Raw genomic sequence first — 24,813 nt, forward strand, 5'->3', positions numbered from 1 at the left:
GCATTGTATTTGTATATTTGTTTCACTGACGTAAGTATAGAATATATAGTTACGGTATTCAGGTATATATTTATATTGTTAAAAATAATTGCCTTGCTGCATTGCGCATCTATTTTGGCGAGCAAATTATTGGATATCGATAATATTGTTAATTCTTTGCTTCTGTTCCAGTTCCATTCGTACTAAGAGGGAGCTTGCGAAAATCAAAGTCTATGTGCTTTCTGCTTTCAAGCATAAGAAAATCGAACAGCTGCTTTAAGAATGTAAATAAAATTTTAAAGTCTGTTCTGCTTGGTAGGATGTCCATGAGCTCAGTAATTGCTATATCTTTATTTGGAGTTATCGAAGAACGCTGATAAAGTACATATCATTATAAGTTGATCGATTGTTAATGTGTGTCTCTCCCCAATCAAGAAAGAGGGAGTTCCACATGTAATCCAGCTCCTGGACTTTACTATCTTCCAGGCGACCTATGAAGAGAAATATTTCGTCCTAGTACTGGCTTAAATAGAAAAGGCTTAGTATTAACATCATTATTATCTAGTGTAGATAGTTGCACCCGGCCACAACATAAGTAAAATTGCTTACAATTCGTCCCTAGACTTTTCCATATTTATTTGTTTAACTTGCACACATATAAAATTACATTAAACATTTGAAATATTAAATATAAATCAAGAGCTAATCCAGGATAAATACATAGATTAGTCGTGCAAACGTGAATCGAACTCAGCTGTGAGTACCTTACTATTATTATTAACCATACTCTTATTGAGCTCCACTAATCGTGGCTTCTCCTGTGAGACTGCTGCAGCTGCTTGATTTTTGGGTCCAACCATAAAGTAAGTTCGAACACGCGGCTTGTCGTGTTTTATTGATTTGTCGAGAAACTTACTACTGCCCAGTGTTCTGTTGTTGGCATTCATGGAGGGCTTTGCTTTAAGTTGCCACTTCGTTATGTTCGGCCGCAAATTAGCCGGTATCATGTGAGATTTAAGCTCTATCTCCTTTGTATTGAAGACCTCACAGTCGACTTGCATCATCATTATGTCGCCATTTGGCGATGGTTCAGCAGTGGGTAGCAACAACGACATTTTGGGACGAGAACTCTTGTTGTATGTAGATGGCGATAGAAGTATGTGATCTGTATTTAATGAGAGTACATAAAATGTATCCTCTTGTCGTTTGATTGCTTTGAAAAGATGAATTGGTTCGCTTGTGTTAAGAGTGTTTTTATTATGTAAATCCATTTTCCGTTGCTTCATGTCCGGTAAGGTCTCCTTAAAGCCCAAAAAGCTTTTACGTTTGCCAAGTGTCGAAGCCTCTCTTTCCATATCAGGTAGTTCCAAATAGTCTGTCGAAAACTTAAAGCCATGTGTGTTATCCCGGTCAATATTATATTTTGAATTCATGCCCAATTTATGGTATCCGCTCGTATTAATCAGTTTTTCTAAATTAAACGCCAGCCGCGAGTATTCTGACTGGTTGACACTAGAGTTTGACGAAGCACAAGAACCATTACATTTAGCTGAAGATGGGTATGTCAAAGGTGGCGGATCATTTGCTCTATTAAACCTAGAAGGCTCTGTAGAATTCCAATGATCATTTTTCGTAACATTGGGGCCACGACTGATTGGCCGCAGAAAATGTAATGGTGGCATTACCAGCTCCTCAGCTTGACGATTGCTTTGGTTTAGCTTTTCGTTGTACTCCTCTTCAGTATCGACCCAAAGCAAACGGCGACTTATGGGAATGGGTTCATTCGCATTCGAGTCGGACGCGACGGCGGCGGTATTTTCCGCGTCCAGATTTTGATTGCTTAAATATGATTGAAAGTTGCCTGCATTCAATGTGACCATGAAAGCCATAGCAAACAGCACGGCAATATTTTTCTTAACTGTCGCTGCATTCATGTGCTGTTTAAAACTTTTGGAAGTTGGCCTTGGAGCGATCTTAACATGTTGATCAGATCGCGAATTGGAGTTTAACGAATGCAACACGAACTCACATACACTGCCCTTACGGCACTTACATGTTTTAGCCAAAGCAACAAGTTGGTTTCTCAACGACAAATTTTCCTATAAGAAAAAGTTTTGTTAAGTAAAAGTATTAGATAGAGAGAGAGCGTGCTTACTTACCCCTTTGAGAGTATGATTTTCCTTCTCCAGATTGTGCAAACGAGTTTCCAATGAGACGACATATTCTTTTTTCTTTTTACGCGACATTGACGCCGACTGCCGATTTTTAATCATTCGTTGCTGTTTCTTGTACATCTTCTCGTCTATTGTGTTTCTGAAATGGTAATTCGAAGATTCCGACTCCATGGAGGTTTCACGTTTAAAACTGGAGTGTGATGGTTGATTCTGATGCTTAACCATGTTGGACGGGTTATGTGTGACAGTTGGACCCGGTGCCTCAACAACATTTTGATGGCCTTTTAGTTTCGCATTTCCTGTCTTCATTACAATTTTCGGAATATGCGTTTTGACACTACCATTAATCTTCGCACCTTTGGAGCCATTCAAATTAATCTTATCCATGAGCGCCTTGTAGTCGTTTGTGGAAAGGAATATGGTTTTAGTTTTACCAACGTTTTCTGTTGCTGACTCACTTGACATTTTTTCTCGAGCTGGCTTTTGAGCCTTGGTAGTTGAGCTCGCATTCACATTGATAGGAATGTGAACTGTGGCTGGTACAGTTTTTAGACCCACAGGTGTTTGCAAAACTACTGGCGAGTTGCTCGCTGATTTCCCAATAATCTCCTTAGTATTAAGAACTGACGCTGCAAGCTGTGGATGTTGTAAACTTTTTTGAATACTGTCTTCATTTCGATTGGTAAAGTTTTGAGCAAATGGCATTGGAAATTGCGACACATTAAATAAGGCAGGCGCCTTATGACTTTGATCTCGCTGTCTGTTCTGCCATGCATCTGAGGTGTCGCTGTGGACGCCACTTGTTGAACTACCACTAAAGCTGCCACAACTATCCGTTGGCGAGGGTGTATCTCGATCCTGCATGTGCTCCAACAGATTGCCGCTAGTTAGTTTTTCAATTTCGGCATTATCTTCACAAATATTGATCAAATTGCTGGAAGCATCCATTGATGATGATGAAGTTCGATCAACATTCCAACTATGCGTTGAAACTGTTGATAAGTTATCAAAATTAAGTTCCAAATCATTATGGCTATCTGTTGTTGTTGGCTGAAACAATTCAGAGAACAAATTATCGCTGTTTAACGAAGTTCCATGATCCTGCGGCAGAAACGTATTAAGGTCCAGAGAAGAATCCAGCTGCGAGACTGTTGAGCTTATGATTTCGTCAAAATCATGATGGTTTATGTCATAGTCAGTTGGCGATGACATAAAGGACGACAGTTCGTCTAAAATTAATAAATTTATTACATTGATTATCAATATACAAGTAGGAATGTAAGCCGTGTTTGTTGACTGAGCCTATTACAAATGGGATTATATGGAAATTCTCGTCCGTCTGTCAGTCTGCCCACATGAACTCAATTATTGTACTTGGGGTATATTCATATATTCAAACTACGCCCACCGGCTTATGGCAAATCAAGAAAATCGATATTTATGTCTAAATAATTTCTTCGTTTCATTCTATTCTCTAATTGGATTTATACATTATTTGCAATAAGCTGTTCAGCTCGACCGATAATTGCAATTAGATTCGTGCCGATATTTTTGTTTATCAATTAACATGCATATTAATGCACGTATGTATTTAACAGTAATATATGTATGTATGCATGCACATTTGTAGGTGTGTGTGTTTCATGATACACGAGTTGTATTTGTCATCGCGTTTACACATGCTGCGATAACACTTTACCAAGGTTTTAGAATGCTATTATATTAGAACGCTATCTTTAATTATAAGTTATCAATAATAGCAAATTTAAACCATTGACACTATTTCAACAAAAAAATGTCTTGTATGCGACGCGTAAATGTAGAACAACGAAATTGTAGTATACACATTTGGCTTATATACATGTATATGTTTAACACATTGATTCATGTTTTCCACGCTTACTTGATTAAATACAATTTGTATTTATTACAGGTGAATGGTGTCAGTGTGCTGCATTTTTTGAATGTGCATTTATCAAAAACTGACGCAAACTTACCATAAAAACTGTCGTCCACGTCCATTTCATTTACAATTGTTTAGAATTGTTATTAATATATCAATTAGCTTTTATCCATTCCAATACTATGTTAAAAATCTTTTTCCTTATGGAATATTCAAGCAATTTGTTGACGAAAGCAAAATAGGAATGTTGATGGCATTTTAGTTGTAAAAATATCATATAGAAATAATCGATGTTATCGATGGTTGGTCTTAACGATACCAATTCATTTGGTATTGTGTCTAATGCGTCGTTTCATGATTTTTTTTGGATACGTACATCAAGTACCAAAATTATTTATCGATTTTAAAGCCATGTTATGGCTGTGTTATAGAATGAAACGCCTCAGGGAATAATCAAAGAGCAATGAAAAGATATACCCTAATTTATATATTACTTTCCTTTCTTAGGTAATTTTTCTGAAAATTAGGATTACTTACATAATTTAACATGATATTTGTCAAATATATACATATATTTTATTGATTTTAATAAATCAAAGTAAATGTTTTTTATTGCTTCCCAACCCTTTTAACAGTTTTAGAAAAAATAATACAATTCTCATAACAACATAACCATAATTATTTGAACATAATTAATGAATTATTTTCGTGACACGTTATATTAAGGATAGAAGATTAATTAATTCTGAGTCAAACTTAAAAAAGTAATAATTTTAGTATTCAATTCATAGATACTGAAAATTCTTGTGGTATTCAAAATAAAATTGTCCTTTCTGAAGAAATTTGTGTATTAGAACTAATGTAAGCTAACATACTTCCATTAGTATATTCAAAATTAAATGTAGAAAAAAACTTGAAACAGACGTAGCACGCGGTGACCTATCCAGCTTAGACCACGAAACGATGAACATGACTTGGATTAAAGGTTGGGCGGTGACCCTCGCTCGTACTATTTCTAGAAATATCAATTTCAGTAGTTGGACCTGGCGTCGCTCTCGCGTGGGCTAAGGGAGTCTTAACTGCCCGCCGATGTCCACGTTTACCCTAAAGAAAAAAATAATTTAGGTTATAAATGATAAAAACACATGTAGCTTATAAAAAGCGCATACCTGTCGAACTTTTTGGTTACGTGACTCCGCAATGAGATTATCAGAAACCTGAAATAAGCTCTCGCCCCGTGTAATCAGAACGTTCGTTAAGCGACAGCATAATGCGGCCATTTTAACTTGCTCTTCAATGCAATTCTTATCCATCGGATGTATATAACGTGGAGGAAAAAATGATGGCGCAATTATCGTGGATACATTATGTAAATTCATCTTATTGATATCTTTCAAATCAATAATTATGTTGAGAAAGCGTAAAATGGAACGGAGAGTGTTGCGGTTTTCGTGTGGAAGCATCTGGCATAAAATAGACAATGCACGTATTTGGTCCGTTGGGGGTAATGTGTGACATTGATAGAAAAGTTGTATAAGTTCGCTAGTAAGCAATGGCTGGGGTAGTTCGCGTAACCAACGCTTAAGCAATGCACTTAGTTCATGTACGCTTGCACTGCTAAGCAACTGTGCGAATTTTTCTGGCTTTTGATAAAAACTTGATTCTAATTCATTGTAAATTAATTCAGTCTGTAATCATACAAAATTAGTATTAAATAAACTCGTTGTAAGAATTATTTTAATCACCTTATGTTTTTGTCCAGCCACACGCAAAATACCCTCCTCTCTTGCCCCTCGTTTTATCAGCTCTTCAAGTAGACCCTCTAGAAATTGGGGCACTAATGTTGAGTCCATACCGGATATTTGCTGGTCACGCCGTATAAGTGCATTTAACGAAACACCAAACAGGCTGCCCTCCTCCTTGCGACGTCTTTTGAAGGGTTTTCGTTTGTCTAGCGAAACCTGATTGCGATCAAAGACTGTGGCTAGTTCCAGCCAAAATATTGGCTGCAAACGTTTCAGCTCCGTTTCATTGATTGTACTAATGTCGGAGGTGTATTCTTGTAAGATTACGCTGTTGCTGTCTACGGTGTCAATACCATCCTGACTAGAACTTTCTCGGCACATATTTTCAAAGCTGATGCCGTCTCTTGGTGACGGAGAGTTTTGCAATTTCTGCTGAGTAGAATCCAGGTTAATTTTGGTTAGTATCTTCTCAGGTGGCGACAACGTCGACGACATAGGCGCCGTGCTTGGAAGAAACTCGTCGCTGGAATCACCAGATGAAGTATTGTTTTCACTCAGTGAATCCGGTATGTTTTGTCCACAAACTCGTCTAAATTGTGAAAACATTTAAATGATATATCAAACTTCAGTCTATTAATTGAATACTTACCCAATAGAACACGATGGATCCGAACCAGAACGATTACGTGGTATATGTAGCGTGCCAATACGCGAAAATCCCAGCAACTCAATACCTTCTGATGTGTACATAGGTATATCGCAACGTACTTGCGAACCGCGAAATAAGTCCGTCGACGTGGAACATTTTAATGGAGCACTTGGAGTTCTCCGAATTTTCTGCTTTAAGTGCTTGTTCACCGAAGGAAATCCACTGGCATTATAGTTTGTAGTACTGTGGTCAGAAATGCTTGCAAAACTTGGACTATAAAGAGCAAATTTATGAAATAAACTGAACTTCTATTCAAAAACGATGACAACTTACATTGAGGCATTGCCCCAAACATCGTCTCCGTGTACGGAATCTAAAGAGTCTGGTGTGGCACTTCGGGATCGAGTTCCGGTACTGGACTCCTGTAAATAACATTTATATTTATAGTCATTTATTTCGCCAATGAGCTTAATCACTCAGGACTTACGTCAAAATCGCGAAAGACATCACGTATGTCAGGTTTACGTTTTGATCGGTTTTTACTGCGTCCTCTAACAGTATGATTCAATGCTCGCACACGTTGCTTAATCGCCTCAGCATGTGGTTTTGAAAGTGTGGCTAACACAGGCTCAAGATCTGTCGAGCGTAGCTCAATACCCTGGAATACAACAGAAGATGTTAAATTTAAGTCATATTATACAAGGTACAGATTCGACACATTCAAATGAAACTCAAACTTGGCAAAAGTTTTTTGTGACGGTATGAACCTAGAAATTAATGAAACTTAGGCTATTAGGAAGTTCTTCTGCAAATGTGTTTTTTTCAGATTTTCGTGGAAGTCACAAGGTTGGAGGAAGTGACGCATATCTTAGTGTCGATCGGCGTTGCAAGAGTTATATAAAATCTTCATGGACAGATCAGGATCAATAGTGGGAAATACATTCTTTATAAATTCGAAAGTTATTTCTTGATATTTCTAGCTATTAGCAAAAGATAGACAAACAGGTGAATATATTTATTTGATTTGTACATATATTTAAGACTTTCTGATTTTAAATTTACTTTCAGAAGAGATTAGAAAAACATCAGTTTTTTTTATTAACTTTTAATCTAATGAGAAAATACCTGCTTTGTTTTTTAAGCAATGTGTTTGTTTTTTAAATTCTGTGTTTTTCGTTTACCTGTTCAAAAGGCCGTGTCAATTCTGGATATCCAGCTGAAATTAGCCACTCTGCTTCCATTTCTCCATCTACATAACATATCGTATATATATATATATATAAATAAACAGGATTACAATATCAAACATATTGTTGGCTTACCTTCATAATGTATTTCCGGTTCGTTGCATGTTAAATTTGTGTGCAACAGATATTCATTGAGAAATTCCGTATAATCTTGATCGCATGTGTTGTCCATAGAGTTAATATTGTTGTTGTTGTTGTTGTTGTTGTTCATTTTGATATCTTATATATTTTGATAATATGGCATACTGTTTAACTAATCACAAAGCACGGAAAGAACGGATTGCCGCATTACAAGCTATATATATACATAAATATATAAACTTCTGCTTGCTATCACTGAAAACATATAGAACAAATATTTTATATATAATAACAGTCAGATAAGAAAACAGTAAGAGTAGTGTCAAACAAAAAAAAAACAACTATAAATCCGTTGTTGATAAAAGTTTTCTTTATATAAAAAGAGCCAAATGCGCTTCTTTGTTTCAAGATTTTAGATTTCTTAACGAAAAATATGAATAAGTTTAAAGATTGGAACATTAAAGTTACTCCTACAAGTTTTATATCATCCTATCACATATCTAAAGACATATCTTATTAAACTAAATAATATAAATTTATATAAATACATATTTGATTTGGATTGCTGATTTATGTATCTGTCAGTTTATCTAGAAGACTAATGGATAAGCTTTAACCCATATAGATACTATCTAGATTAGAAAAATCATTGCAGTCGCTTGAAACTAACTGCGCAATAGTTTATAATGTTCGTGGAGTCTTCTTTATTTTGTTATCAGTTAATGCATAAAAAGTTAGTCTTAAACAATATCTTTTGAAGTGTAACTTGAAGAAATGTTTATTTTGCTCTTGAGGCGTTGCCGTTTGTATTATGTTTCTGTTAAGGAAAAGTTATTCCGTTTTTTCTGGCTCAGCTCATTTCATTTAATTTTAAATCATTTTTTTAAGAGCTTTACTTAAAGACGATAGACTAAGTTGTACTGTACATCCTCGTACCTACATTATTTTAGATATTAGATACCTCTAATTTTCAAAAATTTATTAAACTATAAATTCATGGCTATATTTCTGCCCTGAATATGTCTTATAAGTAGTACATTTAGAATATCAGTTATGCAACAAATAGGGGGCGACTATGAGAAGAACAAGCACAGCAGCTGCATTAAGTGCGCAGTTGAATTAATTAAAGAAAACTAGATTGCCATAAACAACCGGGTAATGTAGGGTAGGGTAGGTTACGGTATGGTATACAGACACCCCCGACTAATATTATTTTGTTTGTCCAATAGTTCAGATATTGCCTTCTTACATAGAATACTAATAATGTGTCGAGTCTAATGGGTCCAGATTTAAAAGATGCGGAATCGAATAGTCTAAGACAAGTGAGATAGAGATTTAGATCGTTGGAGATTCGTAGTAAGATAATCAGTAATCTACCCAAGGAAAAGTGCTGTTTTCAAAAAACTTTAAAACGTCATAATACCCGTGGCTCATTCCAAAGTAAGACGCCTCGAATTTCTAGTTTTCTTCTAGCTTGGTAGCTGATCAAAACAATTATAAAATATAATTGTTAAGTCGTAGGTAGGGTATGTGCTACGCATTTATAGTACGGAATTTGGTTTTCGATCATTTATGCAAATACCAAGTCTATATGTGGGAAGCAATTGTTGCTGGCACCACAATACAGAGAGGCATACATAAGCTTCATCCATTCTAAGCTGCTAAGACGCATTTCTTGATTGGCATTCCTTAGTCTCGTTCAATTAACATTGGAATTAATTTTTTGAAATTTGAATTTTTATCTTATTAGAAAACTATTTCTTATTGGCTTCTTTTTATCAAATTGATTTAAAATTTTAAAAAAATTAAAGAAGCTTTATATTTGTAGCGCTTTTTAACAGCAGAGTCAAATTTTTCCTGGTGTCAAAGAAAAACAAAGATTACGGAAGACTTGAACTCTTAAAAAGATTTAACAAAGGCTGACATACAGACATACAGACATACATATGTACATATATACATATCCATAACGAATTTAACCGTAATCATATTTGATCGATATTACTTTTAACGTATTTATATAGAGACATAGCAACTAATGCACCATCAAATATGTTCATGTACTTAGTCACACATACTTACATACCTACGACTAAGGAGTTGCTTAAAAAAGTTATCTACATATATCAGCACACACATATACATGCATACATACATATGCATAACAATACGCATTCATTTAAGTGTGTTAAGCGATAAATTTGTTTGCTCAATGGGTTAAAAATATTTATATACATACATGTCGAGTTCATATCTTTAAGCATATGTATTATGTATTATTAATATGTATGCATATATACACATATATATATAATTGAAATGCGGACATTGATATAAACATACATAGTCTGCAATATACTTCATTTATATATATATATTTATATACACATATGCATATACGTACATACATATATAAAAATGGCCATATTCATATTGTGCATATGTATGTGTATGTCTATTCACACACATACATACATATTGACGCAGTGGAGAGAGTGAAATATTTATATATATTTACCTACATATTTAAGTATGAGTAATTAAATACATAACTTTATATATCTATACTTACAGACAATACGCCCAAATGTTTATAAAATAGCACTAAGTGTTTTTAAAAATATCAGTTTCAGCTATGGAGTTGCATATATTTATCTATGTACATATGTATATACATTCATATATGTTTATGCAAAAAAGGGAAATCATCACATTCGTTTAATTATATGTATAACTTTTCTTTCACTTCCTATGTACGTAAGTTGATGCACTTGTTTTTTTTTCTAGCAATAACAATTTCATATACTCAAATACGTATGTGTATTTAATTATGTATATTTGAGCGTACAAATTGAAGTACTTTTAGGTACGTAAATATTTTTGTGTTTGAGAATAAATATATGTATGTGTGTATGTGTGTATACATGCATCTGTAAATAGTTGTATGTATGTGTGTAATGAATATTATAATTGTGTACGTACATATAAATGTAAACAAGTATGTATGTTATTAGAATCCGTATTCAGACAACATTTCAAACCGAAAATCGAAAATGAACTGATATACTTAAGAACGAACAACTTCAACTTCACACATATGCGTCTCCCTCTCTCACAATATAAAAATTAATGATTGTATATGAATAGTAAGTGTATGCATGCGAACGTATGCAAGTGTATATGTGCATATGTATGAGTTTGACAAGATCAGGTTTGAGTTGAAGCGTGAGCAACAGGCTTGCATGCATGTAAGCACGATTTGATACCGACAAAATTGTCAAAATCACTTTAGCACATTAATCTACGATGACAAAATGTCGAAAACTCGATTTATCGGTTGCTTACTAATAACAAACTAACAATTCAAACATTTATATATAAAAAATATAGTATTTAAGCAACAAAATTTAAACTATTGTATTACAATTTATATTTAAATACATAAACGTTTTCATTACGACTTCACTGAGCAGTTATCGAAACTCTTACTTCGTAATCGAAGTGCCAACACACTTCGCAATCGTGTTAACGAAGCAAACTGATTAAATGCACTAAACTAACTTCGGAATAATTTTTAGAATTGGTTGAATGTACAGCTCACTTCGTTTTCCTGCTGAAGCATTTGCAATACATAAGTTAAATGGATTTTTTTGTTTGATGCGTTTCCACTTTATCAATGCTAAGAAAATGAATTGCCTAACTTAAAAATTTATTGACAGAAGCTATGAATAAATAAGCTAAGCAGTTATTCCTTTCGAATAAATTTATAAAGGGGGCAGGAACGTATTATTCTTACAAATTATTAATGTTTTATTTACTATGTATCGAATTGAATTTATAGCAATACGATGTATTGAGGCCTTACTGTAGATAAAGTGCTCTTATACTCTTCTTTACTCCGTAAAAACTCAAAGCGTACTTACCGATAGTTATCGAAGTTAATTTATGACAAAAAATATCGGACAACACTATACCTCACCGACACTATACTAGAATATTAATTTTACATTTTAACTATGTATTACAAATGCTTTAATGCTTTAATGGATTATATTTAATAATTAAAAATATATATTTTTAAAAGATAATTTAAACTAGGGTATTATAAAGGTTTATTTAAATTTGTAATTAATTGCGACATAGCAACATGATGCCTGACTCATATAATAATATAAGAGTGAAAATGTATAATATACAAAATGTTTCCCAACTTTTAACATGGGCAACATTTGGTGTTGCCACTTCGTCGCATTAGTTATCGCTCAAACATATCGGGCAATCGATACGCATGTTATTATTCAGTTATTTACAACTCACCACGAAAGACTTCAATGGCAAACAAGTTCTGCAGTTATTTACAATTTTCCGTTCATAGTAAAACTCAGCGCGCTTCTTTATTTCTTTTGGACGCGTTTCTGTACGTTTCGTGAGTTTTACATACATATTAGCGCAACAAATTTGATGAATTTGTGTCACTTAAATTAGATACATTCATGCATTTTTAGATGCGTATGCATACATATAAGTTTGTGCGTAATTAATTGATACTATTGTGCCACCAGTGTCGTATGCAACTATACATATAAACAAATCGTAAGGTACATACATACATAGAGATGTCACATAAACAATATATATGTATGTTGGTGCATATAAACAAAGTGGGCATACAAACAAAACGAATCATTGTAAAATGCTAAGTGAGCTGGATTTTTTTTGGTAGTTGCATACATACATACATATGCATGTATAAACAAAGCAAATTTTATGCTACAAAAGGTACATGCGTATGTATGGTAAGTGTGTACATGTATACTGAAACATGCGTACACACATAGATACATTTGTATGTTTACCACTTTCTCAGACAGCTCAAGAACGGTTTTATTTATATACATACATACATCCATACATATACATTTAAATTTACTTGTGCGTATATATGTATACATGAACAAGCACGCATCTTTTCCTACCGTAAACAAGTCGCACTGTTAGTTAATATACACACTACCACACACACACAGCCACGTACACATGTGTATATGTGTGCGTAATTTCTTCAGATATCTGGAGCAGCGCCATCAGAGAGTGTTTAGCACTCAAACATACTTAAAATATAAGAGTATATACATTTGTATGTCAGGCATGTGTGTCAAGCAAATCATACAGCAGCAGTTGATGCTTGCAGCGACCAATTACAAATTATGGTAACAAAATGTATACATACAGACATACAGACAGACAGGCAGACATACAGTTAGACATACATGCGTACAATTTGTTACCACAATGAATGTATGCATGCGTGTTTATATGTATGTATGTACGTGTGTATGTGTGCGTGTTTGTGTGTGTTCGTCTGTTTTTTAACGAAGGGTGTGTGTTTCCATTGCATTTAATTATGAAAATAACCGTGACCACATCGATCTGAAAATGAAAGGATTTTATCATAAAATTTACATACAAATAGCTAACTTCAGACATACATACATGGCAGTTTGACCAGATTTATGGTAATATAACAAAAAAATATATATGTATTTGTGGAAAATTGATTAGATGCATGCACATATACGCATGTCTCTGTGTTTTTGTAGTCTCTGCGTGCGTGTGTGTGTGAAATAGCCACCGGGATTTAATGTACGTTGTACATACATATATAGTATATAATTTGGATCCTACCTATCCACCTGGTCGCAAGCGTAGCAAAGAGCAGGCAATTTACTTTAGATATGTCTTTACCGGTACTAATTGAAAATTAGTGTTACAAAAGGAATCTTTTGATTATGTGCGAATGTAAGTCACAGGTAGACGGAAGCATCTGTGCGGTCTTAGGCTACATCTCTACCTGTCCCTGTGCACATATACATGTAGACATTAATCTTAGGCACCATAAAACTTAAGGAATTATAGAACATAAGTCATTTTAGCTTATTTCCAATTATCGACTTCCTTTTCAATTTAATCGATTTGTTTCCTTTGAAATAAATAAGATTGTTTATTATTAATTTTAAATATTATGTTTAATATTTATAATTTTAAAATATTTATATTTAATATTTATTTAATACTTGTATAGTTGTTTTGATTATTACTTGTATTATAATATACTACATTCTTCTTATTTTTAAGATGCAATTGAATTGAATTGCATCTGCCTTAGTATTTATCCACATTCCATCTCATAAAATGCGCTCCAAATAGTGTGTCTTACGGCCCACTGCCAATTTAAGCACTTACTATAACGACTTAAGTCGTTCAACTTTCAGACAGTTCAAATAGATCCGTTGAGTGAATTACACATTCAATTTTAAATGTAGAATCCGTATTTATATATAAGTCTGTGCATAAGTGATAATGTAACAAAAAGATGAACGCATATCTCTGACCTCCAATGCCAATGTAGAGCAACTAACTTCGACTTATGATATCTTTGTTTTTTGCTCAGGGAAATCTGAACTAAAAACAGAAAGAATAGATTAGAAAGCAAATTCTAACTGACTATAGATAAAGTTGCTCTGCTTAAAGAGATTTTTAGTAGTCGCTTTCTCATGGCCTGAATAAGCCATTGAGATTGCCGGCTATCTAGCATTAACAAGGACGATTATACTTAAGTTATAAGGTTTCTATCGACAATAAACGTTAAATATATTTGAAGTTGAATCTTATATATAATCTATATGCATAGATCGCTCAAAGAGGCATGCTTGAGGCAATCGAGTTTAAACTCATGTCTAATAAGGATAAGTTGGAACGCTTGCTTTGATATTTGAAACATCGCATCTAAAAGATAGTACTCTTATTAAAAAAGGAAACAAAAATATGTGTATAAAAAATGAATATTTAAAAAATCTAATATTCTTTCTCTCTTTCATCTTGTAGATGCCTTCGATTGTGAGTGTCGCAAACTGATTAACGAGAAGCATTAATGGAAAAGAAGACCTGCGATTGTTGCCCAATCATCAGGAAGAAGAAATGAAAAATAAAAACGTCTTAAAACAACTAGAAAAAGACATCTGAAAATGTTTAAAGCCAATATCAATGATCACTCACTGATATCTGTAATACAGGAATTCGCCATATAATTTCAATAATATTGACGCCCAGCATCTCGGACAACCAAGAAGAAAAGTCAACAATTGTTGTAATTTAATTAACAGTATATTGCATTGCCACACAAAAAATGTCAGTTATAGAGAGGAAACAATTTCTCCTGTGGACAATTATCATGACTTTTGTGCTGCTCTCTGTGGCAGGTCTAGAAGCCGTTTCTGGCTTGCAAGGCGCTCCAACATGGATGTAAGTATTGAATAACATTTATACATAATATGAACATAATAAATGTACATATATCATACATACATACATACATACGTGTATATGCAGCTGAATATTGCAGTCATCAAACGGTGTAAATGTTGTTTTAAATAAAAAGGCCAGGCTGGAAAATTGTGCTCTAACTAAATGTGGATCAGGAGTTAGGCAAATGACAGTTCAATTGTGGCTTTATTAAGGTTTTGCATTAAAAATTAGTGTTATAACAATTAACTATATCATATATACCTATAAATATATCAAATTAGGATCATTGCATACAAACATAATACTATTATGGAACATATGCGTAACCATATCTGCTTGAATAAGCCCATATCGAATACGATTGCGACATATAATACTTGAATACTTCATTCAAGAAATGTCTAAACTTATATGTATGTTATAGCGTCGCGTTATCTCGTCTGATTTGTTGTTTTATAAATTCGCACAGTTTGCTGTTTTTTTTTTTGAAATCATAAATAGTGACTGCGAAGCATTTTTGTTGTATTAAGTCTGTTCAAGGTTTCCTGTGCGAATTCGCATTTGACTATCACCAAGTCAAGCGCATGTCTTAAACATAAAAAATCTCTCCTTAGCGATGGCATATGGTCACTACGAATAACTAGGAATTCCGGTTTCAAATCGTAGAAGATCGTTAGTTAGTGTAAATAGTTATATAAATATATATATATATAACAATGGATATATTATTTAAAAGATTATACAAGAGCTTTAAAAATTAAGCGACTGTAAAATAGAGAGAGAGAGAACGTTGCTATTGATTCTAACAATCTATATACTTTATACAGGTTCGTTAATCGGTAAATGGAATACTTTTTCCCTACACGTGTATACGGGGTTAGTTGGATGGTATACGGGAAAGGTCTATAGCTTCATAGAATTCAATGAGCAGTTTATAGAGTAGTTGCAATAGGTTTACTGCGTTCTCAAGGGTGTTCCATTTCCGGTATGCCATAGACCGATTTTCTAGCATATTTTATTGTTTTTTTTTTTTATTCCGGATCGCTGACACACTCGTCGTATTGATAAGCATTTTAAGTATAACTGCCTCAATCTTTGACTCACCATGTTGAGTATATTTTAATATATATATATATAATCTGTAAGGCTGTCGCTATTTTCGAGTGCCATCATTTGGGGGAAAAAACTCTCGTTTCAGAGCCATGAATTAGTTGAAAATATATACTTATCGAGAGCGGTTGTTCCCACAGACTAAGCATATAACAAAATCGAAAGCTCTATTTATATAATATATATGCACCTACAACAACAACAACAACAACTATTCTAGCTGATAACACTCGAAACAACTAGAAGCTTAACTAATTAAATTTAGTTAACAGCAACGAACAACGAGCAACGAGCATCGAGCATCACTTTCAATTCGATCCCAGATCACTTATCAAATATATATATATATATTTATAACCATACATATATATAGATAACACAACCTTGAACTGGAAATGTTTGCCAATGTTGTTGTTCCGTGTTTCCTCTTGATGTTGTTATATTGCATGGCACCTGTGCGTTCCGTATCCAGCACATGGGGCAATATTTCCAATTCGGCGCAATTGCTGCACGCCGAGAACGTCGTCTACACGTCGTCGCCAGAAAAATATGTCGAACATGAAATCAAATATCCAACAAATGTGAGCAGTGTTTTATCGGTGATGAAGTATTTCAAGAATTTACCAGTGTTAATTAAGCTCGACTCGCATGTCATTCGCATTCCATACACTTTCCCGCTTGATCAAATATCGATGTCAATTTTTAACACAAAACAACTCAAGTTCTCCAAGTGTAGCGACACATGCCACATGTCGGGTCTCTAAGCTGTGCGAATTTTGAACATATGTTGATAAGCGCGATTTGAGTTTGCATTCTCTGTTTTGGCAAATTCAAACAGTCCATTATAAACATGAATAGTTATAGATTAAATGTTCTAATGAAAGCTCCATACATGCTAGTTGCTTATAGTAATTCAATTTTAATTGGGCTTGACTTTTGACTGATAGTTTGATTTGACTAAACTTATCAAATGGATGAGTGTTAATTTACGCTTGATGTGATGTTGCCATCGATAAAGTCTAAGTTTGATTTTGTTAAAGACTTCATTTGTTACAATTTCAATAATGATGTCAACTGCCTGCCTAAATTGAAATGCCCTCTAATGTATTCTACATTTCAATTAGTAGAGATTTGTGGATTGGCAAAGCATAAAAGTTATTAAATAACAAATGCCTTTCTCGCGCAGTCGCTGCTTAAAGTGCGCAGTAAGCAGTGTAGTTTGCGTGTGTTTTTGTGTGTGTGTGTGCATTAATAGTTTCATCATCTATGAATGAGAAGAAGCGTAGTGGCATGGGTATTTGCTAGTCGAGCACTGCCTTGTGCCCTGTGGCAATTGTTATAAACTTGTTTCTATTATTTTATTTATATTAAGATTAAAGCAGATATATTTTTATATATATTTAAGCTATATTTAAAAGTTTTTATTAAAAATTAAAAATTGATATTGAAGGGTGGATTAAATATTTTATTATCTTGCATATCAAGATCTTAAGACTTCTTCAAACTATTCAAAAATATTATTTGCTTAATTGATTAATCGTTTCTAAACTGAATAATTTCATCTTAAAATGTAAATTTGCCAGGTGGGATCGTAACTGTCTAATAATTGAATAGGTATTTATTAGCTTGCGTCCCACATATTGGCTACAAGTTTGAAGCTGCCAATCAAATGTGTAAATTCAATTAATCATGATAAAAGATCAAAGGAAAATGCTTCAAATAACGCCCACGCAAGCTTCAATTTGTCGTGTTCCTCACAAACTTTTATCGAGAGTGTTAATAAAACTGTAAAGATATTTTTAAATTAGTTTTTAGCTTTAGCAATCCACCTTATTTATGTGACTAACTTAAATCATTGATTCATGAAGCTTTTATCATGCTAATTGTATTTAATAATCAATAATCAAACATTCATAATAATCATTCAATTATTTATAATAGTTGTCAGAGAAAACAAAAACAAATAACAAATATTAAATCATTTCTTAAAAATTCAATCAGAAACTAATCCTGGAAATAGTGCAGAGCCATAAAAATGTGAGAATTCCAATGTAAAATAAATAAAAACTGAATTATTTGTAAATATAGAAAGTAAAGACAAACTGATGCATAATGAAATGATGTAAATTCTTAGACTATTTCCTTACATTACAAATGGCCCATGTTCTATTCTATACATTTCCCATTGTACATATCCAGAAACTAATCTTACAGCTCGTTGTGTTTTGATCGTATTCACGCACGTAATACCTGTAAATAATTGCACTCAAAAACGCTTGTAAAAAAATAAGCTAAAATGAAAAATTGAGAAGGAAAAAATAAATATTTCGGTTTCCCACACACTTTAGGGAATTGGTAATGGGCGCATCATAACGGGCATACGAGCGTTCGACCAGGTGACAAACAACACGGGAGGCCATGCTACGATTTATTCTGGAGGCCCTGGTTTTAACTTTGTGAACATCAAACTACAATCGCAGTATAATTATGGCTTAATATTTCGTGTTGAAATTTATGGAAAATAAATATTAATTAACCATTTTATTATATATAAACGAAAAACAAAAAGATGTATTAAGAATTATTTGAATAATGTTATGGGAATACTCACACAGTTGTCAATTGTAAAGTAAATAGTTGAAAAAGCGTGATATATTTTATATAACACTCACAATCGAGCGCAAAGCAAGTTGACAAGTTATAAATTCTATTGAAGATAAAACACAGATAAATACTAGATACATTAGGAGACAAGCTTAGGTATATTTTAAGACAATCTTATGCACCCCAGATTTCGACCTGGGACTTGATAGCGCCGCCTCGGGACGAGGTAAATTTGATAGTGACCGTGGTTGCACCCACACCGCCGGAAGTAATTTCAGCTGTGGCGCCTCGCATCCGCTTCAGATTGGTGATGGCGATGTACTGGATAGTTTTTGGCGCGGTTGGATCCTGGGTCAGCGTATACGACTTTGTTGTTGTCTGCAGCAGAGTCTTGCTTCGATAAACTACCTCGCGTGCGATCAGTGTGCTGGCAGCCACCCTGGCACCCCAGATGTAGTCGAATCCTTCGCTGCTGCCGCCGCCTAATGCATGGGTCATGCAGACGCAGGTGCATACGACGAGTATGAACGCAAGACTGATCTTCATTGTATTTGGCTTTAAAGTACGAATTGAACTGATGCTTCATCGGAGACTGTCTCTCACTTTTATACGATGACTTTCGAGCGAGAAATCGCTGCAAGCACTTGGCCTAGTTTGATAATTAAACTTTGACAGCACCTGCGAAGGCATTGGCATCCATAGATAACAAACATACAGAGCCTATAGATTACATGACTCCCCAATATGTTGAAACAGCTGTAACTGTTCTTCGGCTGATGTCTCAACAACATAAAATAACTTGAAAAACCCGTTTATTAAAACGAAAACTATGTTTCTGGGGGAAAATTCATTTGTTTTCGCTCCATTTTAAGCAAACACCAACAATACTAGATTACAAAGTCAAATAACAATCAAAATTATATAGATTTGAATCTACGAATTTTTCTCGTCTCAATTTGACCTTTCGGAATTACAGAAATTGGAAAAACCGTTAACTGAAAATAGTCTCTGAAAACGAAAGTGCTTTTCCCTAACACAATTTAATGTTCATTGGCGATCCAATAGTAAAATCTAATAAAATAAGTAAGTTTAAAATAGTCAATAGAACTGTGCAGTTAATGTATTGTATGAAAAAGAATTTGTATTATTGATTACTAAGGATCCTTTATTAAGATTTAAGAAAAACTATTTACAGCAAGCCTATTATGTTATGCTATAAAATTTCTAACTGAAAACACTCTTAGGATGATAAATGTATCTGTTTACATGAATCTACTTGGATGTTTTATCAAACTCTTTGTGTTCTAGTCAATTATATCAAAGAAACGAACGACTGTAACTGGAGTTGGTTATATATATAAGGATAATATTATTGTTAAATTTCTTAGTTACATTTAGTTATTTTGCTTATGTTGGTTTTATTTATTTTTTTTTTAATTTTGGACATATCTTTTCAATAACTGAGTGATTATAACTGAAATGAATACATCTATTTATAGGGAAGAAAACTAGCTTAAATATATAGGCATATATTCAATGCTTATCGTTTATTAGTCAGTCTCTGAATTTTGAATGGAAGCGAGAAAACTCTTTCAGCCTTTATAATAGGTTACTTAGGATCGATATTCAGTTTGAAGCCACCACTGATTTCAGCCTGAGAAGTCGCTTTCAGAGGCTTGAAGTCAAGTTTTGTTTGGCAAAATTTATCAAGGAACAAAGTCTGAAATTCGTAAGGACTTCGTCGATGGTTTTGTAGAGTAGGAAATATTGTTCTTCAGTTCATATAAATGAATGTTATAAAATACAAAATAAACGTTTCAAATTGCTTTTATTTTGCAGCTGTCTGGGTTTAAGGTCGCCGTTTATTGAGTTTGGTCCACATGAAGAGATGCTGGCAAATACGAGCATACCACTTAATATCACCAAAGATGAACAGGCCTACATGCACCAGGAGGGTTTGCGCAAGTTGGGTACGTTCATAAAGCCTGTGGATCTGCGTGATTCGGAGACAGGCTATGTTAAGGCCGATCTTACCAAAAGACTGGAAACGCCAAGCGCTCAGGCTCGGCGCATACATCCCATTCAGGAGGAAATGGATCAGAAGCAGATAATTCTGCTCGATGAGGATACCGATGAAAATGGTCTTCCAGCCAGTCTAACCGATGAGGATCGCAAGTTTATTGTGCCCATGGCACTGAAGAATGCATCGCCCGAGCGCTGGTCCGTCTCGAGCAGAACGCCCGTTTCTGCTAGCACAATGCCAACACGTTCTGCTATGGCTATGGCATCGCGCCGTCGAAGCACAACAACGCAAACGAGCACAACAACAACACCTGATCCGACATCGAATATTGACGATCTTAAGAAACACATACTGTTTCTGCACAACATGACAAAGAGTGACAACAACTTTGAGTCTAAGTTTGTGAAGTTCCCTAGCCTACAGAAGGAAAAGACCAAGCAGTCAACGGGATCGGTTCCGAGTGCTAAGCGGCCCCAAAGACCAATACTGCAATATGCTGCTCCAATAGCTCCGCCCACACGCAAAGTACCTCAGGGAGCTCACACACCGGGACAGAAGCCATTTGGTGGCTATTATCACAATGAAGAGGAGACAAACAGTTTCTTTCAGACGATTGGCGGTGATGTTGGCACAATGGATCGTAGTAAGGAACGTGGCAGTTTCGATACAGTTCCCCAAGTGCATCTGCTGAGTGAGGAGCAGACGACAACAGCAAAAAGCACACCTACAACTACCACGCCCACTGTGTTAGACACAACATCGAAGCGAACTACGAAGCGTCCCGTTTGCTTGCGAAATCCAGACTCTCCCAAGTGCGTGCGCCAACGTCAGCGTGAGGAGCAGCAGAGACAGCGTGAGCGCGACGAATGGTTTCGCGGTCAGGCGGAATTTATGCGGCCACGCTTTGAGCCTATCGTACAAACGATAAATAACACTAAACGTTTCGCAGTGTCCATTGAAATACCCGATTCATTTAAAGTTCATTCTGCCTCGTCTCAAACAGACGATGCTCCAGAACTTCAAATTCTATCGCGTGTCACACGCTCACAGCACAAACGGCGCTACGCCAGTGGCACCCAAGCAGATCAAGCACCAGTCTCAATTGAGAAACCTGCGCCTGCTGCCAATTACTTTGCTCATGACATTATAATGACATCTGCAGGTGTTACCAACGATCGCGAGTTTATGCTCGCTAATATGCATCAGTTCGGCATGATGGTGCCTAAAGATCAAGATAATGAAACAACGCCAGCCCCAATGGCATATTCAGAAACTATAGACTTAAATCCTGATAACTGTTACACAGTTGATGGCCTTACATATGGACAGAAGAAGCTGTGTGCCTTGCACACGAGCGTTATGCCGGCGATAAGTCGAGGAGCGCGGGCAGCTATACAGGTAATTAAGTCAACCACAGAGGCAATATTGAGAAATATATTTAACTGTACTTACTTTTTTTAGGAATGCCAATTTCAATTCAAAAATCGACGTTGGAATTGCAGCACCACAGACGATGTCTCCGTGTTTGGACCCATGTCTGGTTTAGGTAAAACACAGTGCCTTGAGGCTGCAGCATCTATAAATCTACTTAGCTTTGAGAGAAAACTTAGATATGCTGTCTGTAGCTTATGAATATGCATATTTGAATGTTATAAAACCAATTAGCTTAACCTTTAAATTTATATTGTCTTCATCTCATATCTTACCATTTCAGGATCACCAGAAATGGCCTTCATACATGCGCTAGCTGCAGCTACAGTGACCAGTTTTATAGCTCGCGCCTGTCGCGATGGTCAGTTGACTTCGTGCGGCTGTTCGCGTGGCTCACGACCCAAGCAGTTGCACGATGACTGGACTTGGGGTGGCTGCGGTGACAATCTCGAGTATGCATACAAGTGAGTACAAATTTCAATTATGCACTTCTAATTATACTACATAGATCTCAATCGAAATTCCATCTAGACCGGATTATAACCATACAAGTTAGTATGGATAATGTGAATGGTTATTATATCCTAGTTAGTTTTTGTGCAAATGTATGCAAGAGGCAGAAGTAGGTGTCTCATATCATAAAGTATATGTTATTGATTTGGATAATTATCTGAGTCAAGCTAGCCACGTCCGCCTGCCCTTACGGCTGTCTCTCGTCAAATATGTATCTCAAAAACTCAATATGAATAAGAATCGATATAGCCACATAAAATATACATTGACTATAGAATATTTCATCTTCTTATATCGTTAGATTTGCAACAGATTTTATTGATGTACGTGAGAAGGAAACACGGCGCGGCACTCGCGGTGCAGGCAGCCCCGAGCGTCGTGGCACGCATCAATCGCAACAAAAGCGCAAGCAAATTGAAACGAATGGTACAAAGGATGCTGGGAAGTCCGATTTAAATGTGACGACTCCGAAAACTACTAAAAAATTGCATTTGGTGAATGGAGCCGTCACAGAGAGCAATTCAACGGCATCTGTTCTGTATGAGGTGCAGCCGAAGGCCAACAGTAAAATGAAAGATCAGCCTTTGGATAAAATACCAACAATACGTCCACCATCGTCGTCGTCGTCGCTTGCACCGCCCAAACAAGAGTATGAAGCCGGAGATGGAGATGGGGCAGAGCCACGTATAAACCCGGACGATTTATTGGAGCTTCAGGAACGAATTACAAAAGAAATTCTCAATTCGAAATTAAAGGAAACAGAAATGCTTGAATTACAGGTAAAGAAAAGGATTGTTAATAATTTGTAATATTAATTAAAATATTAAACTATTTTATGACAGGAAAAAATAAATCGTGAAATCCTAAACTCAAAGCTTTTCCTCGGGGAGTCCAATAGCAAGAGGCGTAAGCGCAAGCGTAAAAATCAACGGGCTGTCAGTGGAGATGCACCTTTTCTCCCCAACATTAACAATAAGGCTCGAAGTCTAATGAATTTACACAACAATGAAGCTGGCCGAAGGGTAAGAATAAGCCCCTCTAACAATAATAATCAATAGTTAATCAACTTATCTAAATATTGCCAAATTTTGTACTAACATATTTATTTCATTAATTTAGGCGGTGATTAAAAAAACACGCATAACTTGCAAATGCCATGGAGTCTCAGGCTCTTGCAGTTTGATAACGTGTTGGCAGCAATTATCTTCCATAAGAGAAATTGGTAAGTTTATGCTGTATGAGAGCTATGTGAGACACACCTTAGCAGGCATCACTGTGGCCATTAAAAAGTTTCATATAATAATATAAGATACTAAATAGGTAATATATTTTTGTAATTTTATAGGTGATTATTTGCGTGAAAAATATGAAGAGGCTACAGAAGTCAAGCTGAATAAACGCGGACGTCTTCAGGTTAAAAACAGCGAATTTAAGGTTCCCACTGCACATGATTTAATTTATTTAGATGAAAGCCCCGACTGGTGTCGAACTAATCGTCTCTTGCAATGGTCAGGTAAGCAAATGTTCATCACGCATATTTATATATAGATATGCATATCTAATGGATGTTTTTCCTATTTTTTAAGGCACGCACGGCCGCGTCTGTAACAAATCGTCATCGGGACTTGATGGTTGCGGTATACTTTGCTGTGGCCGAGGGTACAACACCAAAAATATTATTGTTCGTGAGCGCTGCAACTGCAAATTCCACTGGTGCTGCCAGGTTAAATGCGATGTATGTACAAAAGTACTCGAGGAGCACACTTGTAAATAGGTTATTCTATAGGCAGCACAGAAAATGTCCATATGATCACGATTCACATAAAACATAAATTTAAACATATTTATATATATATATCGATTTAGAATATTATTTATTAAATTATATAAGTAACATGTCTGTTGCCTAATGGATTTTTTTCTTAGCCACTCAATTTATAATCAAGGTTATACCATAAGGTTCGATTAGCGTATATATGTTGTACTGTATACACAAAAAAACTATAGATTAAACAAATTAGAAAGGTAAACAATTCAAAATTTTTATGA

The 24,813-nt window shown here is 35.1% G+C and overlaps 4 protein-coding genes across 4 annotated transcripts; 1 reads left to right on the top strand and 3 right to left on the bottom strand.

The window, feature by feature from the left end:
• Positions 1-613: 613 nt before the first annotated feature.
• Positions 614-4,299, bottom strand: LOC111600126. The gene is made up of 3 exons (XM_023316090.2): positions 4,151-4,299; positions 2,139-3,382; positions 614-2,078 (listed from the first exon to the last, which is right to left on the bottom strand). Exons 1-3 carry the CDS (start codon positions 4,173-4,175, stop codon positions 705-707), a joined length of 2,643 nt encoding a protein of 880 aa, XP_023171858.2. The 5' UTR covers positions 4,176-4,299; the 3' UTR covers positions 614-704.
• A 514-nt stretch (positions 4,300-4,813) lies between these two features.
• LOC111599998 (rho GTPase-activating protein conundrum) lies at positions 4,814-10,937 on the bottom strand. The gene is made up of 9 exons (XM_023315898.2): positions 10,761-10,937; positions 7,773-8,033; positions 7,632-7,699; positions 6,938-7,108; positions 6,784-6,872; positions 6,451-6,723; positions 5,802-6,390; positions 5,226-5,744; positions 4,814-5,160 (listed from the first exon to the last, which is right to left on the bottom strand). The coding sequence occupies exons 2-9, from the start codon at positions 7,906-7,908 to the stop codon at positions 5,005-5,007; spliced, it is 2,001 nt and encodes a 666-aa protein (XP_023171666.2). The 5' UTR covers positions 7,909-8,033; positions 10,761-10,937; the 3' UTR covers positions 4,814-5,004.
• Positions 10,938-12,093: 1,156 nt separating this feature from the next.
• Positions 12,094-24,580, top strand: LOC111600139 (protein Wnt-5). Its single transcript, XM_030225388.1, has 10 exons — positions 12,094-12,376; positions 14,664-15,080; positions 20,637-22,218; positions 22,282-22,366; positions 22,535-22,715; positions 23,066-23,543; positions 23,607-23,786; positions 23,884-23,986; positions 24,110-24,277; positions 24,351-24,580. Exons 2-10 carry the CDS (start codon positions 14,965-14,967, stop codon positions 24,536-24,538), a joined length of 3,081 nt encoding a protein of 1,026 aa, XP_030081248.1. The 5' UTR covers positions 12,094-12,376; positions 14,664-14,964; the 3' UTR covers positions 24,539-24,580.
• Positions 18,972-19,695, bottom strand: LOC111599999. Its single transcript, XM_023315899.2, has one exon. It carries the CDS (start codon positions 19,341-19,343, stop codon positions 18,972-18,974), a length of 372 nt encoding a protein of 123 aa, XP_023171667.1. The 5' UTR covers positions 19,344-19,695.
• Positions 24,581-24,813: the final 233 nt, after the last annotated feature.

Source organism: Drosophila hydei, unplaced genomic scaffold (genome assembly GCF_003285905.1).
Source record: "Drosophila hydei strain 15085-1641.00,03,60 unplaced genomic scaffold, DhydRS2 tig00008130-arrow-arrow-pilon, whole genome shotgun sequence".
In the NCBI taxonomy this organism is placed as follows: domain Eukaryota; kingdom Metazoa; phylum Arthropoda; class Insecta; order Diptera; family Drosophilidae; genus Drosophila; species Drosophila hydei.

What these genes read in the sequence shown, in the direction of transcription:
- LOC111599999 (XM_023315899.2), bottom strand. Translation starts at nt 19,343, where the DNA reads ATGAAGATCAGTCTTGCGTTCATACTCGTCGTATGCACCTGCGTCTGC.
- LOC111599998 (XM_023315898.2), bottom strand. Translation starts at nt 7,908, where the DNA reads ATGAACAACAACAACAACAACAACAACAATATTAACTCTATGGACAAC. An exon ending in ACCGGAAATACATTATGAAG is followed by an intron (nt 7,700 to 7,772) that starts GTAAGCCAACAA and finishes TATGTTATGTAG; the next exon opens with ATGGAGAAATGGAAGCAGAG. An exon ending in TGACACGGCCTTTTGAACAG is followed by an intron (nt 7,109 to 7,631) that starts GTAAACGAAAAA and finishes GTTGTATTCCAG; the next exon opens with GGTATTGAGCTACGCTCGAC.
- LOC111600126 (XM_023316090.2), bottom strand. Translation starts at nt 4,175, where the DNA reads ATGGACGTGGACGACAGTTTTTATG. An exon ending in CGTGGACGACAGTTTTTATG is followed by an intron (nt 3,383 to 4,150) that starts GTAAGTTTGCGT and finishes TATTAATTTTAG; the next exon opens with ACGAACTGTCGTCCTTTATG. An exon ending in AAAATCATACTCTCAAAGGG is followed by an intron (nt 2,079 to 2,138) that starts GTAAGTAAGCAC and finishes TTTTTCTTATAG; the next exon opens with GAAAATTTGTCGTTGAGAAA.
- LOC111600139 (XM_030225388.1), top strand. Translation starts at nt 14,965, where the DNA reads ATGTCAGTTATAGAGAGGAAACAATTTCTCCTGTGGACAATTATCATG. An exon ending in AATCTCGAGTATGCATACAA is followed by an intron (nt 22,716 to 23,065) that starts GTGAGTACAAAT and finishes TTATATCGTTAG; the next exon opens with ATTTGCAACAGATTTTATTG. An exon ending in ATCTTCCATAAGAGAAATTG is followed by an intron (nt 23,987 to 24,109) that starts GTAAGTTTATGC and finishes GTAATTTTATAG; the next exon opens with GTGATTATTTGCGTGAAAAA.